Source organism: Xiphophorus hellerii, chromosome 9 (assembly GCF_003331165.1).
Source record: "Xiphophorus hellerii strain 12219 chromosome 9, Xiphophorus_hellerii-4.1, whole genome shotgun sequence".
NCBI classification, from domain to species: domain Eukaryota; kingdom Metazoa; phylum Chordata; class Actinopteri; order Cyprinodontiformes; family Poeciliidae; genus Xiphophorus; species Xiphophorus hellerii.
Genome location: NC_045680.1, coordinates 33103964 through 33124945, shown reverse-complemented (window position 1 = coordinate 33124945; position 20982 = coordinate 33103964). Strand labels below are relative to the sequence as shown.

Below are 20982 nucleotides of genomic sequence, written 5' to 3'. Positions count from 1 at the left end.
AAACCTCAAGTGTGGGTGTGGGTGTGTGCGGTGTGTGGGGGTGGGTGTGTGTGGTGTGTGTGTGTGTGTGAGAGAGAAGCCCAATTTTCACAAATATGTCCTTTTGTTTTGAAATTATACTGAATGTAGATAAAGTTGAGTTTCTTTCTGTAGAAAAGATCTCTAACATGATACGTTGGATCTCTGAGTTTCTTATGTTGCCTTGTATTTTCATCTTTCTTCCCAGTATTCCTATGGAAAGCTACAGTTCATCCATTGAGCAGCAGACCAGTTTGGACCGCCCAGAGCTCCCTGGTTCCATGGAGCAGACCAGCATGTCACGGTCTCAGTCTGCCCCCATGTTAGATGATGAGCTGGGCTTCCCAGGACACGGAGGCGGCAACCAGAATCAGTCTGGACAAAATCAAAAACCTGCCATTCCTCACAAGGCCTATCATTTTGACCAGAACTACAACCCCCAGGTCAGAAATGCATATATATATATATTTAAAAATATGACAATGTGTCTGTATGAGGAAATATAGATACAGGTGTGTTGCATATTATCATTTACATCCAGAAATTTTGCACATGTGCACAACTCTGGAGGACAAAAAGTTGATTCTTTTACTTGCTGCGATAGAACAACCCAGTTGACAAAATGAAATCTGGAGACGTAAATTAATAATTAAATCTTATTAATTTAGTGCAGTGCGCCACAAAGTGAAAATAACACAGAAAACTCAAAACTGACACTCTGTCGGTTTTACACTATACACGGATCCGTTGCCATAGCAACTGACTGACAACAGCTCCACTAATGTATCAGCACGTCAACATTTTACACACAAAGAACATTACATTCATTCGATTACAATTTTCCGGCTTGATGTTTATTATTCATAAGTAATCATCTGAACACACAGCAGTGGTTGATTAGCTAATTTAAACACCTGCGCTACTGATAATCTGTCAGAGTTGGTGTGTGGGTTGCCTTTTAAAAAAAAAGAAATTAACTGAAGCGAAACACTCCGAATTCTACAGCACATCTACATGTTAAGATTGTCATAGTCAAGCTAGCATAACTGACCGACTTCTCTCTCCCTCGCTATTTCTTTTTTTTTAATTAAAAAAAGTGAAATGTGACACCTTGGAGCTTATCTAGTTACCATATTTTTGGCAATTAGGAGGAAATCACCACCTCTCTTTTTCCTATAGATATCACAATACAGTTAAGATTTAGCTCATAATGTTGACAACTTTACAGCTTAAACCAATGGTAGCCATCATTGCCAAGCAGGTTTTTCCCTCCAGCAGGAAACTGAGGGGTGGGATGATGTCACGTTGCAACATAGTTCAAAACTTTTAAGAAATGCAGCATTTTGGGGGTAAATTCAGATCATTCTCAAATACCAAGCTTAGTGTGTCAACAATAATGCCTGAAACCTTTCTACAGACTCATTGATTAACTTTCTACCCAATCAGGTGACCATAGATCGCAGGATCCCTCCTCCATTCCCTAACACACCAGATTATGTAAACCACTCCTCAAAAGCTATGGATTACTTGAGTCAACCGGGAAAGACGCTACCCAAGGAGCTTGTGAGTCCTCGGTATCGCGCGTATCCACCGCTGGAGATGTTTTCATTCCCCCAAGCCCCAATCAACCAGGACGGCCCGTCCAGCCAGCAGCAGCAAACGATCTCAACTCAGCGCTCCAGGCCAGGCTTTCTGAGGAGAGCCGACTCTTTGGTGAGCTCTACTGAGCTTGCCTTGTTTCGCAGAGTTCATGAAGCCCAGCAGGAGGCGCTACAGGAAGCTCAATACAAGCATCAGGTATGAGCCAGTAAAAAAACAAAGAAAATAATGCCTCTTTAAAATTCATTGCATAACATATGCAACATCAGAAATGTGTTTATATTAATCCACACAACACATATTCTGCTATAAATATATGAAAGCAATTACAGTAATCAGAAACAAACCTGTTAATCTTGATGTATTGAAGTATTTCTTTTAATTGAGTGATAGGAAATTCTTTCTGTTACGTTTTTATGACATTCTAATTATTACAGTTTTCTTTTATACTGTTCATAAAGTGTGCACTGCAAAAACGCAACATCTTACCAAGTAATTTTGGTCTAGTTTCTAATGCAGACATCATAGTACATTTGAAATAAGACAAACTAAACTTATAACAAGATGTTTCTCCCATTTTATAAGTGAAATAATCTGCCAGTGGACCTAGGGCTTTGTCAACAGTATTAAGGAATTACTGACTTAAAACAAGCTTTTTTTTATCTTGCTCAAGAGTTCCTTATAAGTTTTTGTCTTATTTTATTAAGTGTAGTCAAATATTTGCACTAGAACCTAAACCAAAAATACTTTGCTAGATTTTGTGTTTTTACAGTGTATTTTGAGAAAATCAAGTCTGTCGTCTTTTAAACCGTATTTCTGACCATTCCACCAAAAATACAATCACCTTTGTGTTTACACTCCTTCATTCCAATAGATTTAAAATACAGCAATAACATAAAATAATTTAAATCAATGTGCGCCAAATTAGCAAAATGTACATCTTTTGACAGTTTGTGAAGAATGACAGTGGATGAAGGCCACTGCAGATAAAAAAAAAATGAAGAAATTTCCAACACAAATCTCAGGAATTTTCTAGAAAAAAATTTGGAAATTTCTGAGCTTGAAAAGTCAAAGATTTGCAAGAAAATAATTTATTGACTTGATACAAACCCCTAAATCTTGCTGAAAATGTATTTGTAAGTTAGTTTTGTCTTATTTCAAGTGTACTAATAAACTATAAACTAAACCAAAATTACTTGGTAAGATTTTGTGTTTTTTGCAGTTTGCAGCTGATATATGAAGATTTTCTGTCTTATCAAAAGAGAAACCCATTTACATTTGTGTAAATGGTGCAAAATGTGTATCGATTCTGATAAAAACAAACTAATATAATTTATTTGTTTGGACTCAGATGGACCCGCCTCATTACAGTCGGGCTCTTGCCTACTCGTCCCCCATGGAGCATTCTGCCCTCACCAACATGTCTGACAACCAAAATCAGATGATGCACAACAAGAGAAATGGTCGCTACGACGACGACTACACCACTTACCAGGAGCAGAAGAAGCCCATGATTGGTTATCCGACCAAAAGTCTGACTCAACGTCGCCCCCTGTCTGCTAGGAGCTACAGCACCGAAACGTACGGAGCATCTCAGGTAACGCGAAAAAATTTGCTTTAGCTGCGTCTCTTTTCCTTATAAGCTGTGTTTTGAGTTTTTGATTTCATCTATATTTAAATCAGCTTTATATATAATTAGATATGATATATAATTTTTGTTTTAGTTAAAGTGAAAGCAGTTTTTCCATCTACAAAACAAGTTATTGTTTTTCAATGCTTTCTACTGTTTGTATGATTTTCTTTCTCAGCAGGTCACATTTGCTTATCAGTGGAAATTTTCTACTGATAATTATGTGGCTCCTACCTCTCATTATAGCAGTATTATAAAATAAATAATAAATATTGCTTCCTACAACACATGATAACAAAATCCCATGGAAATAAGACAACTGTAATAAGATACTTTTACAGGAAAATGAAAACACATTTAAACATTTATATTTTTTGAAATATAAATGTTTTAGATTTAGATTTTAAAAAATAGACACAAATTATTAGGATCTTTTTAGAGTTGTACTGTAATAAATCCTAATAACAATATCTGAAGTATTGCAGTAACTATAGATATGTTTATATTTTCTTTATCACATGCATCATTTTAAAGTAATTCACTGTCAACTAATGCAGCTGATCATCTAATGCCCACACATCTGTTTGTTGGATAGCAATACTGTAGATCTTTCTGTTGAGTTTTCAGTAAGTTAGCCTCACCTGTAAATATAAATGATTTAAGTAGTTGGAGGGATTCATAAATAGATCAATGTTAGGGTTTCCCCTAGAAAACTTGCTAAGCCCGGTGGTCGGGGTGCCAAGGCGGTCCACCGTGTTTTTGTGTTAAAAGATGTTAAGTAGAGAGGAAATGTAAAAATATTACTGGGTAATTATATGTTACTGGAAAACATCGCCAGTGAAACGCTATTTAAACCCACAACTAGTCTGAAAAACAACCAATCAAAAAATCCAATTAAAATGAATATCAATTATTTCCACTTCTGTTTAATCCAAATTAAGTCAGCTGCTCCATCAGGTCCCCAGGGCTCCAGGGGCCCCATAAATGCTAATATTTTAACACAGACCACAGATACATAAATGTAACATTTATTTATTGAGATTATCAGTGGTGTTAAAGGAGCTGTCAAGCGGTCAACCGGGGCCATACATAAACTTTACAGGGAAAACAGAGCCACACGCTGGGCAGCGTGTTGAGATGTAAAGGTCGCACATAGTACACAAAGATAAATCATTCTCACCGCTCGCTCAACGCACACCTCTGAATTCTCTACTACAAGTTATTCCTGTGGTTCATATTGCTGCACAACCAGAGCTAACGCGGTGGGTTTTAAACTCTTACCTTGAGTTCTTCAAAGAAACATAATTTCTCACAGGAAGTTGATGTAAATAACCATACAGGTCAGCCTGTGCGTGATCCACGCTGAGGGAAAGCAGCGGCAGCACTCGAGGCCGCCAGGCTTATAATACACTGGGGGAAACCCTGGATGTAAACATGGATTGTTATTCATAAAATTAAGCAAAACACTCTTGAGGTGAGGAATACTTTTTTATTTCCTTAGCATGCAGAATATTAGATCTTCATTGGTGTTAATTAGTTGGAGTCGGCCTGTTGAAGCTTCCTTTCAGCCAGCTGACTGGCAGAATGTTGCAACAGATACAGGAGAGGCAACTTTAAACTAGTCAGAGAAAACACATTTTGTAGCATTTCATTAGCCAGCTATTTGGCTAGCACTTGCTGTCTGGAATAAAAGCCCAAAAATATCTTTGCCATCTTCCATGAATTAGGTAATAATCTTGCAACTATAGTAAAATTTTATTTCTTTTGATGCTGTTCAGATTCCTGAACTCAAGCATATGTAGTTGCTTATAAGTGTAATAATTCCTGGAACACGCAGAGAGATGGCCTATTTTGGCAGAGAAGTTTAAGGATCTGGGATTACAACAGCTTCTTGATTCTTTCCTTTAATCATCTCGGTGCGAGTGAGCAGAGCGAGGATGGTGTTCATTGCTGCTTCCTTGTTTTTAAGACCCACTCCTTCATAAATAATCCCTTCAAGATATTCTGGGTTCGTTACAAGTCAGATGTTCCTAAAATACCCACAGAGATGTGTCCGACACCATACCTGATTAGATGGCGAAGCATTTCATCTGCTGTCGTTCAGCAGGAGAAAGTAGGGCACATGGTAGCTCTGTGGCTGTTTGCAAAACTCAAATTACATGTTTTTACTACAGGGCTCATTTTGTTTAAAGCTGCAGGATTTCGGTTTTATAAAAACGTATTTTTTACATATTTGTTGAAACTGTCATTGTGTCATGACAGTGAAAAAATCCAGCTCTTTTTCCTTTATCCAACGCTAACTAGAAACAACCAATCAGAGCCAGGAGGCGGAACTTAGCGCTGTCAATCATCTCTGTTTTTGAGAGCATTTTCACATATTGAAACATTTAGAATATTCATACATTAAAAAATAAATTTTCCATTGGAATGTTCTGACAAATATGTTGACATATTCCAGATGTGTTCAAGTACTTCTTCAATAACTGTTACATTTATTTTGTTTGTATTAATGAACTACACAAATCGTGATTCTCATTACAATGACACTGTATTAGGGCCATTGTAGACAGAAGGAATGAGCCAATCTACACCACAAAACTTAGAAATTTCTAGATTAATTTAAGAAATTTTCTAGAAAATTTCTGAGTTTGAGAAGTTGAACATTTGCAAGAAAAAAACTCTGAAATTTTGAGATTATTCTCAGAAATTTTCTAGAAAAAAACATGGAAATGTCTAAGTTTCAAAAGATATAATTGTTTCTTTTTTCCTAAAAAATAATGTTGAGATTAATCGTGAAATGTTTGTTTTTACAGCAATATTTTGACTTTTTAAACACACAAAAATAAAACATTTTGAGATTAATCTTAGAAATTTTCTAGAAATAAATGTTTCCAGAATTTTTCTAGCCAATTCTCGACTTTTCAACTTAAAAATTTTATTAGTTTTTTTTTTCTAGAAAAATTCTGAGATCTACAGGCTGATTGCTGTTATTAAAAGATAGTAGGGTTGCACTATGCTTATTGCAGTAAATCAGTTAACTGCATTATAAATGAAAAGAAACTCAATCATTTCCGTTTTTATGATTTATCAGTTTTCTTTTTTCTTTTTATGTTCTAGAAACTGAATGACCAAAGTTTTCAGTCTTGTGTTTTGGACTCAACTTGCTCTGTTTTTCAAGGACAAATTTCCTCACAGAAACTTTATAATTTATTTTGTTGTTTCTGTTGTTTTGTTCATTCATTGCGGATATTTAAAATGTCTTCCGTTTCCAGTGTTAAATATGCATTAGAATTTAAATGTTTGAGAAGGAGTCTTTGCATTATTACGTCTTTGCTTTTGTATTACTTTAAAATAATTTCAAAACAACAATATTATTGTTTATCGCAAAAACTTCTGGGGCAATTTATCGCCCAACATAATGTGTTATTGTGACAGGGCTAGGTTGTACCGATTGCAGTTTTCTGGCCGATTACCAATATTTACAAATGCTGACAAATTTCTTACCTCTATTTATTTACTTTATGCAATTGTTTTAAATAAATGTTGTACTGGTTTACACTCTTTTCCTCTTTTCAGTCATATTCTAAAAAATGTAAAACATTTGAAGGGTTTCTGTAGATTCTGAAAGATTTGCATCTCTATAAAAACATATTTTTTGTAACAGTTCCATCCTCTGCACCCCCGTCACTCTCTTCCCTTTGTGTTTCTACATTTTGACGCCCCGCAGGCCCGCCCCGTGTCGGCTCGCCCCACCATGGCCGCCCTGCTGGAGAAGATGCCGCCCGACTACACCCTGGCCACCTTCCCCGAGAAACCGTCTGAGGACACCATCAAAGTGAGACCCGTCGTCCCGCAGAAACCCGAGGACATCACCTCCAAGATGCCCGCCGACTGGAGGCAGCAACTCCTCAGGCACATAGAGGCCAAACGGTTGGACAGGGTACGTCCACCCAAAGCAGATGCGGTTCAACAGAAAACTTGTTTACAGCACACACACATGTAAACACACAGCATTAAGAAGCCCCCTCTGTCTGTATCCGTGTCAGTCTGTCTTGTAAGGTTGACAAGATCCGTTTTCGGCTGCATGTGTGTCCACTCCACACTGTCGCTGTCAGCCTGATCAGCCGCACACTCGTCGATGGATATGTGCTTGAAGAGTCACATTTCCTTACATTCAGTTCAGCAAAATCTCCATTCTACTAAGCAATCTTGATCCTGTCTCATTTTATCCTTTTCTTTTCTTTCCAAAGTGAAAAGTGACTAAAATATGATGGCGCATTAGGGTCATTGTAGATAGAAAAATGGAGTAAATTTCCACCAAAAGAACTCAAATATTTTTTAGATTAATCTCTAAAATCTTCTAGAAAAAACAATGAAACGTCTAAGTTTGAAAAATTGCTAGAAAAACAAAAGAATTTTGAAACCTCTGAAATTTCCTGGAAAAAAGTTTAAGTAAAAAAGTTGAAATTTTTTCCCTTTTGAAACTCAGAAATGTTCAGTTTTTTGTGGAAGTTATTTTGAAAATAATCTCAAAAGTTCCGATTTTTTTCTCTATGTTTGAAAAGTTGAAAATTTGCTAGAAAATACAGAAATTTTCAAATTATTATCCAACAGATTTTAGGAAGAAAGTCAGAACATTTTTGACTTTTGGGGGACAAATTTCCATCTTTTTTCTTTATTTCTTTTTATTATTATTAATTTCAACATTTTAGATTTTTTTTATCTATGTTTTAAAAGATGAAAATTTGCTATAAATAACAGAAATTTTGAGATGAATCTAAAAAGACATATTTGAAACTCAGATTTCTTTTTCTATAAATGTTTTGAGATTGATCTCAAAATTTCAGGGGTTTTTTTTTCTATGTTTGAAAAGTCGAAAATTGGCTTGAAGCTCCTCCTACTCCCTACCCAGGAGTTTTTAAACATTTTTTTCTTTTTGAAACTCAGAAATGTCCATGTTTTTTTTCCTCTAAGATTTCAGAGAATAATCTCAAAATTTCTGAGCTTTTTCTTGGAAATGTTCAACTTTTTAAGGTCTGAAATTTCAGGGGGGTTTTCTAGAAAACTTCTTAAATTAATCTCGAAATTTCTGAGTTTTGCTGTGGAAATTGCTTCTCTTTTTCTATGTACATTGGCCCTAATACAGTGTCATCTCTTATCTAAAATGCCAATGATTTTTAGAAGAGAGATTTTATTTTAAATTGACAGAAAATCCCAATATAATGCTGACATTCCTTTTAATTGTTTTCACTTGTCTGAAAAAGTTGAGAAATCCTCTAAATCACAGGCATTCTCAAAGATGATATTTTGAAGTTTACATTGTCTTCACATCTGTATACAGATGTTAGTAAGGTTGAAAACAATAACTCCCTGTACAAATATAATATATTTACTTTCAAATAATTTCTCTGTGGTACAGTTAAGGCCAAAATGATTCATACCACCTTGTAGTAGATCTAGATTCATTTGGGGAGGCATCTCTGAAAAGAAAACAAAACTATGTAAAGTCAAAATAATCCAGTTATGTTTACACTTTACCAGAAAAATGGCATTTCAAAAATCATTTATATCATTCTCAATAATCTATGGAAATGTATTCATTGGTAGTACACCAGTCCAATCCTTCTTATTATAGCTGAGCAGCTTTTTAAGTTTTCCTTACCACTGTTCTCCACTGATTTTTGGTTTTTTTCTGAATGAATTTGTGCGTCGGGCCAAATTAAAACGTGAATATTCCTTTCAGACAGAAGCAGGAGAATTGGGCAAAACAAAAAGGTTAAGAAAGGTAGACATAACTCACATTTAGTCATACAAAAAACTATATCTGGTTTTGATGATTTTTAACTTTTCCAGTAACATTTTAAAACTCTTGGTTAAGTGTGTATAAAGTCGCTGGAATGAACTGATCCACTTCCTATTTTGTCTGTATTGACCAATCACTAGCTAACATTTTTCTGTGCTTTCAGCAACTCTGCACTGTTGTTGTTGTTTTTTATATCAGTGTTGTTGTTTGTGTATTTGTTTTGTTGTGGAGCTGTGCTGGCTTGCTGCGTTGGCTCCGCCCCCTCCCCCTGTCATTCACCCATGTCATGTGATGTTGTCTCCTCCAATCAGAGTGGTGTCCTAAAGCACAACACGCTCACCCTGGGCATGCTCTATCAGGGCGGGGGTCACGGCCAGGGGCGCAGCACCACTTTGAACTTTAACCTTTACAATAACACTAGGCATGAGCCCCCTGCTGGCCGCTGGCTGCCACTACCTCCGCCTCCGACTGCCATCATCGTGAGTATCCTGATGAGAGAACTGAAACCCTGATTACAGTCACTGCATACATATGATCGCAAAAAGCTTTGGGGAGCTGCAGGCGATGGTCGTTTTAACCACATTAAACGTTTTTTGTTTGTTTTTTGACTGTTTATATCATCGTTTAAACCTGCATGTTTTATCCAAACAACTAAAAGAGTCACAGGAATTCTACCTGCCATTTTCTTTTTAAATAGGACTTATATGAATCTTACATAATATTCCATAATAGTATTTGCGACTTATTAAAGTGGACTACATTTGCTGACTGTGAATTCTGACTTTGTTCTCAAATTTCTTGCTTTAAATTCAAAATTATGACTTTTAAGAATTCAGCTTTTTTTCTAAAAATCTAAATTTTTGTCTCAGAATCGACTTTAGACTCCAAATTCTGACTTTTAATTCAGAATCTGGCTTTTTTTTCTTTTCTGGAAAACTTTGACTTTAAAATCAGAATTCTTTTTTTTTCTCAAAATTCTGGCTTTATTCTCAGAATTTTGATTTTTGAACTGAAAAGATTAAAGTAACACTCTAATCTGTCTATTTGTGACCAGATTAGGACTATCAGGTTTAAACAGTTTTAAACCGGTTAGTTTTACTCTACAGAAAAATATACCAATAAATTTATGACTTCTGTGGAACTAGCATCTATATTTCAATGAAAGAATTTCAAAATCTTAAAAGTTGCATCAAAGTACTTTGGTTAAGGTCTTATTTTTAAGGTATTTATAAAATAAATAAAATATTTGTTTAAGTTAAAGAGTAAAAAACCCAGACATGCTTTTCTTTGTGTTGGTAATTAACTGATTTTAGTTGGAAAGTATAATCTTCCAGCCTTAATCCTGTTAAAAAGTGTAATCTCTCCAGTTGAAGCTCAGGAGAATAACTGCTGTGAACCTTTTCAGTATTTTTCTTTCTGTCTCTATATTTCTCAGACGCCGTCTCAGCAGGCTGCAATGCTGGATAATGACCAGGAGGGGGTGACAGGGAGCAACCAGTGGGCTCCCTACTCACTCGGTCGAAGAGACGTTCCGCCTGAGAACCTCATGAAAAAGGTAATGGATCGATAAATCGGTGAATGTAAACCCTTTGAAATCGGATACGAGAAATGTAAAACCTGATTTTAGGAAACTGGCTAATGACTAATTGTCATTTTGTGGTGCTTGTTTCCACAGGGCGGACATTCACACAACCCCTCCCATCAGTCACACAACACCATGATCGTCACCTCCACCTCCTCATCCTCAGCCACCGTGCCTCACCGCGTTGTCGGGCAGCAGGTTTATGACGGGATGATGAACAAGGGGGGCCAATACCAACAGGGAATGTCGCTGTCAGTGGTACCAGCAGGCGGTCCGGGCCAGTACCAAGGCAACGTCTCACAGGGTAAACAACAAAACTTATCTCTATGTTATGCTTTAATGAGCTATATTTTACATTTAATGCCTTGCAACGCTGCAAAAACATAAAATCATACAATTTGTCTTCTAGTTTCTACTGCAAATATCTCACTGTACTTGACATAAAACAGGTGCAGTGAGTAAAAGTAACTTAAAAGTAACTACTTTAACTACTAAGTGAAATAATCTGCTAATAGGACTAGTACTTTTTCATCAATATTAAGGAATTATTTAGTTAAAACAAACTCAAAAAAGTTACTTGTAAGTTTTGTCTTCTTACAAATGAACCACAATATTTGCACTAGAAACTACATTAAAGTTACTTTGTAAGATTTTGTGTTTTGCAGTGAAAAGTATCAATATCCTTTGACTTCTCTAATATTTTGTCATATTGTTGAAGTATTTGTAATTTATTGAATGCAAAATACTTCATATTTGTGATGTGGAAGGAAATTTAATGGTTTTGTAATAAGGAACACATTAAGAAATCATGTTAAAAGTCCAACATTCTTCAAATTTAAGTCAATAAGAACTCAATTGATTTATTATAATCTTACTCTATAATCTTAAAAGTTTTTAAAAAAAATAGTCTTAAAGAGAGACTATAGTTGGCGTTTGAGTATTGTCTATAGTGTTTTCCAATAACTGCCTGGTAAAATTTTTACATTTTTTGTCAACTTAGCAAGTTTTCTGAGGGAAACCCAGAATTTTAAATAAGAAACCAAACTTTTATTGGTTTTTGTTTTGTGTTTTCCTCAGGCCTCCCCTCCCCTGGCCAGGCGTACCCCAGTGGCGGCCTCCCCATGGCGCTGTCATCATCTGGAAACCAATCTCAGTACAACCCCCACACCTCCCATCAGCCGGCTACCAATCCGCAGTACCACGTGAATCAGGGCATGACCCACAGCAACCAGGCCGTCATGGCGACCCACACCAACCCCCGGCCTCAGAGCGCTCGCTGCCTGCTGCAGACTAAAGGCCAGAAAAGCACGGATGGTTTCCAAGAGCAGGTATGGAAGGTGCTAGGTGCTTGTTCTGCTGCTAAGCACACAGGAAAAGCACAAGTAGTTAGCATTTATCAAATACAATAATGGCTGATTCTCCCAAGCAGATTTTGATGCAAAAACAAAAAGTCAGTCTTATCAAGTATATTTGGTCTCGTTTATAGTGCAAATGTGTCAGCATACTTGATTTAAAACAAAATTAACTTCTAAAGTAACTTTTTAGGAAGATATAGAAGGTTGTTTTGTGTAAATAATTAATATTGATGAAATACTTCCACTGGCAGAAAAATGTCTCGTTATAAGTGAAGTCCCAGTGGAATTAGTACGTTTTTTTAAATTAATATTACGGAATTATTTACTTATTTCTTAGCTTCTATATCTTGTTAAAAAGTTACTTTTAAGTTTTATCTTATTTGCATTAGAAATTAGACCAAAATATTTGATAGCTTGACCAACATCACTGCAAAAACTCAAAGTCTTACCAAGTAATTTTGGTCTAGTTTCTAGCGCAAATATGTTATTAGACTTGAATTAAGACAAAACTAGCCTAAAGTAAATTTTTAACTAGATGTAGGAGCTTGTTTTATGTAAATAATTCCTTAATGGTGATCATTTAATTCCACTGGTGGATTTCTCTCACTTATACAGTATAAGGAGAAAAATGTCTAGTTATAAATTAAGTGCTAGTAGTACTTTTTAAAAAAATTAATGTTAAGGAATTATTTACTTAAAACAAGCTCACATGTGTTGTTAACAAGTTAGTTTTATCTTATATCAAGTGTACTAACCTATTTGCTCTAGAAACTAGACCAATAATACCAATAATAGAATTTATAGTTTGACCAACATCATTGCAAAAACACTAAATCTTATCTTAAGTATTTTGGTCTGTTTTCTGGTTCAGATATTTCAGTAGACAAACCAACTTAAAGTAACTTTTCTGCCAGAAATAAGAGCTAGTTTCAAGTCAATAATTCATCAATACTGATGGAAAAAATACTGTGTCCCTGGCAGATTATATCAATTATGACATGGAAAAATATCTTGTATAAGTAAAATAATATGTACTTTTTCATCAATATTAAGGAATTATTCAATAAAAACAAGCTTCTATATCTTCTTAACAAATTGCTTGCATGTCTTACATTTGTCTTATTTCAAGAGTAATAATATATTTTACTAGAAACTAGACCGTAAATTTTTGGTAGGATTGTTTTTCTTTTTGTCGTTGCAATAAACAAGCAGCTAATATTGATAAAATGTGGAGATAATTAAGTAACTTAGCCACCACAGAGCCACCATCTGTGCTGAAACCAAGCCAGAGGTGTCAGTCGTAATCAGAAACGTTCCGCAGATGGAGAGCGCCGTTCCCGTTTAGAAAGGGACAGGAAGTCGATCTGCACCGCGACCTGCCTGCGGGTTTTTTTTTGTCTTTCTTGTTTTCCCCCCTTCATTGCAAGAGATACTGTAGCTTCCCATAATGCCAAACAGCAAAACACTGGCAGCGTTATTCGTGGCCTGGTTGTTCCAAATAGCTGCCAGAGCGCTCCTCCTCGCGTTTATTTGCTCTTTGCAGTTTTCGCCGTGCATGCGTTTCACTCTCAGCCGTCTCTCTCTGCTCTTCCTGCCTAGCTGTGTGTGAGGATAGAGAAGAACCCCGGCCTCGGCTTCAGTATCTCTGGCGGCATCAGCGGCCAGGGGAACCCCTTCAAACCCTCCGACATGGTACGACCTGACCCAGCCTGTCAGCCAATCACAGCCTCCTCAGCTTTACCTCAGAGTTGCCATGGAAACTGCAGCTCGTTACGGCAGTGTTTGTCTGTGAGGCAGAGAGGCCGACATGGTTAACTTACAGTGAATATTTTTCTTTTCATAAACAGCTGAAGTTCATTTATTGGGCTTAATTTGACTTAAAGAGGCAGGGTTGTGTTTGTTTTCCAGGCACATTGTGGCATTTTGCAGCTAAATTAACCAGAGGTGGGTAGAGTGACCACAAATTGTACTCAAGTAGAAGTAAAAAGTAGCCAAGAAATTACTCAAGTAAGAGTAAAAAAGTATTTGGTAAAAAAGTCTACGCAAATACTGAGTAACTAATCAAATTACCAATCATTTAATATTTAAAAGTTACAAAATCAGATAAACCAAAATATAAAGTTAAGTTGAAATTTTGGTATTTTAAGGACAAAAATGACAATAATTAATCTTAAGTAATAAATTCAGGCAAATTAAATGTTTCCAAATCAGTTTCTTTCAAAATGAAACTTTAACAAAAACTGCAGGTGTGTCTGTGTCTGGTGAATTTTTGGTTAAAACATGTTTGTTTTTCATTTAGCGGGTAGAAAATCCAGAAATTTTACTCAAGTAAGAGTAGAAAATACAGCGTAGTAAAAAAAATTTTTTTTTCAGAACAGTTAAATAAATGTAACGCGGTACTACCAAACTCTACAATCAAGTAACTGTATTACCTTCAGTTGTTAAAAAATGCTATAAATGTCAACTATGCCTTGAAATTGGGCCTCTGTCTCTTTAAATCCTTGCGCTCTGAAGTCATCACAACATGGCTCCTCTATTAACCCTTTAAAAACGTTTTTATCAGTAAAGTAGCTCATATGATGAGCTCAGCAGTTCCACGAGGTGTTTGCTGATTGCTGCTGGCTAGTCTGAAGGAGCTGAGTGAGTGGGGGAGGATGTCCTGTGAGAAACCGCAGCTTTCAGGAAGAGCGTCGCCTTGGAGGCGGGGCTACGTCCACCTATCTGAATGGTTGCCATGGAGATTAAAGGATGTCTAAAACATGAATGAAAATATCAAAGCAACGCTTGGGGTATGTTTTTGATTTGGGATGTAAAGCTAAAAAAAGCTGATTTAAGCAAACACCGCCCCTTTAAATGTATTGAAAACATAACTGAAATTCATCAGGTTAGTAGAAAAAGACCTAACATATTTTCTGCAGCTGCTTTGAACCGCCTTGTAGCGTCATCAGACTCAAATCTTACAAGACACGCCAATCTCTTTCATCGATGGGACTTCTAAATTTGACTGAGCCTGTCTGCAGCAGCAGCCTGTTGGGTCAGAGATCCCCCAGGCCCGCTCTGCAAGGCGATCTGTCCCAGAAACAAGACGCTTCGGTCGGCCTCAAGGAGCGCGGCGCCGCACACAAAAAGCTGCAGCTGCTTTTTTTGGCCGTCTGTTTTTGGCTCTGTGGGCGATTTGCTTTGCTTCAGGGTTAGAAGGTGTGACATTTTATTCTGACGGGACGGCCCATTCTGAGGACGAATGGTGAAGTTTTACTGTGAAGGTAGAAAGAAAACTGTCGTTTAACTTTTATATTAAGGTCGGGTAGCTGCTGACTTGAGCAGTTATTTTATAGTTTTTATTATAGTTGGTCATAAAGAGGCAGCGGAGTCTCTGCAGATGAAATGTTTTGAGTAAGTCATGACAGAATGCATGCTCTATAAAAAAACACGTGGAAAACATCTTAAATGATCATATTTTTACAGGTTCTGGAAAAGCATAACTCCATATTTATCCCTTGAACTTATTCTCATTATGTCTGATTAGAACCAGAATATTCAAAACTTGTTTTAAGACTTTTTAATTTTTATTTATAGAGCACCTTCCTCAGACAGCAGTCAAAGTGGGAATTATTTACTTTTGAAGAGGTTACAGGTTTACTTTTAAGCATAATAAAAGGGCATTATTATGTAAAATTTACATTTTTGAGCTTTACATCATGTTATAATGTTATTAACTCATCAAAAGCATACCTGGAAATAGTTTATTCTCCCATGGCAACCATTCAGCTGGGCGTCCTTTGAGGCACAGCTCCTTCAGACTAGTCATCAGCAATTAGCAAACACCTGGTGGAACTGCACATCTGCTGAGCTCATTATGCAACGCTGGTCAAACGTTGTTAAAGGGTTAATAGAGGAGCCATGTTGGGATGACTTCCTGAAGGCAGAGTAACAGAAAGAGCAGGAGTTTTTAAAGAAGCAGAATCCCAATTTCAATGTGTTAAGTTACAAAGTAAAATTTATTTTAAGTTATATTTGGTTATAAATAGCATTTTTTAATTTTTTAACAGCAGAAGGTAACATGGTTACTTGGTGGTTGTACCATAAAATGCCAAACGCATAATACTGTCCCTTTAAAGTGTTGGAATAACCCTTAAAAATTAAATAAAATTTAATTGGGAATCTGCAGAGTACTCTCCATTTAATCTGACATTCTCTAAATATGCTACAAAACACTGCTGAGCTGTAATTGTAGCAAAATATTTTAAAGAAGTGGATGGTCCCACCTTTTTCTTCAACTTTACAGCCTTTTTGCTACTGCGAGAAAACTCAGTAAAACCCATAAGAGTGAATTATTCTGCAAAGTCCTGTGCAGCATCATAGCATGGAGACGGGTAACTCTCAGGTGAAACACTGTGTAACTATAAAGGGCTTTAAAATAGGAACTCTCTGCTTTCCAGTACAAAACAATTAAGATGACTTGTCAGAGTAAAAACTCAGCAAATATCTTCACTGTGTTTCACTAATATTTACCATGGATGTTGCAAACGGGGTATTTTGTATTTACCAGGTTTAGGTCTTTTAAATTCACAAAATTACACATCAATGCTTTGATTAACAGAGCTAAAGAAATACAGTGACACTAATCCTTGGTGTGGTAGCTCCCTCTAGTGTTCAGCTTGTTTTTTGCATTATTTTGAAATGAATTATCTCAACATGGTGTCAAACTGAAGGCTCTGGGGCCAAATCTGGAATCTGGGCGAATAGCTTTTTATGTGGCCCTCTGGATTCCAGAGAGGTGCAGAAATAAAACCTTATGTGCTTAAATATTATTTTATCAATCAGTTTTTTTTTGTTTGCTGCCAAATTACGTCAGTCAGTCCCTCCAGTTTTTTGCGAATTGACACAAAATCAACACGTTTTGTGCTAATGCGTAATCATGAGTTTATTGCAAATTTTGGATCGATAAATAATGGTCAAAAACTTTGGGTTTACAGATGCTAACTCCCACCTGCCTCAGCCGTAGCAAAGAAATCACATTTACTGCCATACGTAAGCACACAATTATTTAATATGTCTCCAGGAAACAATTATTAAATTCCAGAGGAACGGATCATTGTGAAAAGATATTTACAGCAGAACTCATGTAATGCGCACACAGCTATTTATTAGCATTAAAACAATTTGTTTAAGGTTTTTATCAATGCGTTTTTTGAAAACATTCATAATCTAACTGTGGTTCAAGATTCAGATGAGTTTGAAATCCTTGACTTTGGACATCCTGTACAATGCAAGGCATAAATGTAACGGTTTCAGTAAGAGTTGCCTAATAATAAATAGTAACCAGCTGTGAAAAAGTGCCAACTTTAATTTGTATTTAAGTGAGGAACCAAAATGTGATGCCTAATTAACTTTAAGTTGCAGCAGCGTATTCTCTTCCTGCTCTGGGTCGGGTTTAGTCCATTGATGGCGCCATGCAGAACTCATTATTCGGCGTCTGAAGAGAAGCAACAGTAATCCTGAAGGATTGCACCTCTCTGCACCTCTGGGTCCATTTCAGTTCTGTTAATTAGAGCGCAGTAAGAAGAAAAGTTGCTTCATATTGACTGGATCTTTGATTTGTTCGCTTTTCAGAAGAAAGTGTTTCCTTTCTGCCTGTCTTTATTCTTCTCTATATTATATAAGGCTCTTTTCTGAAAGGTAAAACTAACAAAGTAAAAAATTTAAATTGAGAAAACATTTTTGCTACCTGAAATAAGTGAAAACAAAAACTAACTGGGACTTTACTATAAAACTGTCTTTTCTTTTAATTTTTGTATATACAACAAACATTACAGACTGACAAAAACCAAAAAGATGTATTGTTCTACAAAAGAGTGAACCAGATAATAGAATGAATAACAAACAAGGTGGTTTACATTAAAATGGAAACATTCAAAACAAAAACGAAACACAGAACATAATCAACTGGTGTCACAACAAAAACAATGAAATTGTTTAACATATGTGGATTAAGATATACTTTTTTCTGTTAATTTTGGCAATTATTTTCTTTTTGAATTATTATTTTTCTATTCTCTTTTCTATACTGCTAGAATAACCCAGCGTCACAGATATTTTGTGTAGAAGAGGAAAAGAGAGGGAGAAAATAGAAAGCAAACAGATAAATAAATAAAAGTACATCCCAGATCAAAGAATAAATAAATAAATATAGGATAACTTTAAAAAACACTCTGTGATCTTATTATTAGCCTCTCCCATTTCCTCTCTCCTTCCCTGGTCTTTGGTGGCACTAATTACCAAAAACAGACATTATAAATATATTAGTGTTTGTTTTCATTCTTATGAATCTTTCATTCTATGTTTTTGCAAAAAGAAAAATCTATGTATTTTCTAAAATGTCGTCCAATTAAAAGGTTGTGTTTTTCTGTGATGAAAGATGAATTTATTTCAAACCTGTAATTGTTCTTTTACCAGAAATGCCCTCCACTGGGGATGTTGTACTTAAAAAAATATATAAAATTCCCCCCTTTGTTTATATTACCGTTGCACACTAAGCTAACTCTGATTTAGCTTCTAAAATCTCATCAGTCTGTGGAAATATTTCTAAATTTCTATTTTTTTTGGATTAAGACCCTTTTAACAAAACCTTGCTTTGTTGTGTTTTTCAGCTCTGTGTGCAACTGTTTTACTAATATCAGCTGATATCATATTTCCTTAAAATATACAGTGAGCTTTATCCAGTCAAAGACTAATTGCAAATGTCAGTGTGAAAGCATCGTCTGCATGGCAAACTAACCAAGTTTGTTGCGGGATAATTGAAGTATTTTATTGTATGTATGAGGCTCACTGTATGATTGTCAGTGTTGCCACATGTTGCAACTTAACAGCTATTTGTGTCTATTGCTGTGTTTACTCACTCACTGTAGTGTCCTGGATGGTGCTGCACCGTCTACTGCATCATGTTTTTATGTTTCCGGTTCTCTCGTGTCTCTCCTTAACGGCACATTTATCTGTGTTCAACATGTAAGCAGCCTGTTGAACCACGTGGAGTTTCTGCTGCTGCATTGTCTCAATCCTCTGTGTTCGAAAACATCTTTCAGCTCTGGGTGAAAAGATGTTGGTGTTTTTACAATCTCTGCCTTGGGTAATTGAGAAAAGAAAACATTGGGGGATATCTACTTATTTCCAAACCAACACATATTTTCCTTCCCATATTCTTGAATTATTTGCTCTTTGTTCATTTTTTTCTACATTTTTAGCTCTAGCCAATAGAAACTATTTTCTTTGAAACTTTGAAAAATGCTAACGCCGTTTCTGAAATAAAAAAAAAATAGCATTATCATAAACAATCCTTGATAGTACTTTTGCAGTATTTTCATTCCTTTGAGGGAGAAATCTGATTTGTTTAAAGATTTGTTTTGTGTTTGGGGTTGGATATTGAGATGAGCATGAGAAAGGCAAAGATTCTAAACCATCGTGTCCCTGTGTTGTCCTAACGGTGTATCATTTTGACTTATAGGGTATCTTTGTTACTAGGGTACAGCATGACGGGCCCGCCGCCTCCTCACTGAAGCCCGGAGACAAGATACTGCAGGTAACATCCTCCCACTCGACATATCGTCAGGCTACAGTCAGCAACATCCGACCTTTTCAAATAATGAGGCAGCATATTCAGCAGGACATAGCACAGTTTTCCATTCAAAGATGGGATGGAATCTCATCTTAGTAGCAACATACAGTGCCTAAAGTCACGTTGCAAAACTGCTAGCCAACGATAACTCCCATTGGTTTTGGCTAAAATGAGCTAAATCTTAAATGTGTACGTGATATGAAATTGTCAACACTAAGACAAGTAAATGACAAGGTCAGGAAAAAGTTTTAATTAAAAAGAATAGCGAGGGAGACAGAAGTAGGTTAGCTATGCTAGCTTGACTTTGACAATCTCAACATGTAGATGGGCTGTGGAATTTCATGTGTTTCGGTTCAGTTAGAAAAAAAAATGGCAACACACATACCAACTCTCTGACAGATAATCAGAAGAGCAGGTGTTTAAATGAGCGAATCAGCCACCGCAGTGTTTCTACGATCACTTAATAATCGCAAAATACACATTATTTAGTTGTTACTAATGTTTTTTCTCAAACAAAAAACACATTTTTGTTTGCAATGTTTTTGGGGGGGTTTTTGCAAACAAAAAAAAACATTTCCCACACAGAAATGTTTCACAAATATTTCTATGTGTGGGAAATATTTGCGTGTTTTTTTTTGGTGTTGAATCCTAAAACCTTAGTGGAGCTATTGTCAGTCGGTTGCTATGGCAACGGATCTCTGCATAGAGAGCAAGAAATACAAAAAATGAGAGTGGTTTTGAGTCGTTTTTCAAAGTTTTTTTTTCCTTTACATTTTCCCTTTGCAGTGATGCGCCGCACTAAATTAATAATACCCAAATCTCCAGGTTTATTTTTGTTAAGGCAGTTGCTCTATCGCAGCAACACGGCTATGGATGGCAAGTAAAAATACCAAATATGTTTGGTAATTTTTTTTCTCAAAAAAGCCAGACTTTGTGTTGATGATTTGATTTGTGAAAATGATAATAAAAAAAGTAAAACATCTAAGGTTTTTGTAGGCACTGTAGCTGCAGTAAATATGCAGATTTATAATGTAAAATCCACATTTTATTCTGCTTTATATTCTGCCTCTGTATCATGACCATACAGATATCTGGCATGAGCTTTCTCCCCCCGACTATTTCATTTTTGTTTTTATCATTAGTTTTAAAAGCTTAGATATTAGAGCTATATTCTTTAATAAGAGAGCTGTAACATGTCAACTACAAACTCCATGTTTAATATAAGTTATAGAGCGTAAAGTAATGTAATATGTCCTAACTTGTAGAGATTCTCGAGAAATAGGAATAAAAATCTCCTTTTGATCTTCATAATGAATCATGTAGTTCTGTTGCTTAAATTATTTCACTTATAACAAGGCAAAACTGTCCTGCTATAACAGAATT

The 20982-nt window shown here is 36.0% G+C and overlaps 1 protein-coding gene across 2 annotated transcripts; it reads left to right on the top strand.

The window, feature by feature from the left end:
* Positions 1–229: 229 nt before the first annotated feature.
* On the top strand, positions 230–19858 carry LOC116725140 (leucine-rich repeat-containing protein 7-like). 2 transcript variants are annotated; one of them, XM_032571019.1, is made up of 9 exons: positions 230–461; positions 1465–1815; positions 2969–3214; positions 6975–7187; positions 10486–10605; positions 10726–10936; positions 11710–11960; positions 13587–13679; positions 19489–19858. In XM_032571019.1, the coding sequence occupies exons 1-9, from the start codon at positions 234–236 to the stop codon at positions 19693–19695; spliced, it is 1920 nt and encodes a 639-aa protein (XP_032426910.1). In that variant the 5' UTR covers positions 230–233; the 3' UTR covers positions 19696–19858. The 2 variants fall into 2 exon arrangements, with proteins under 2 accessions (XP_032426910.1, XP_032426911.1); XM_032571020.1 differs by having other exon boundaries at positions 19506–19615.
* Positions 19859–20982: the final 1124 nt, after the last annotated feature.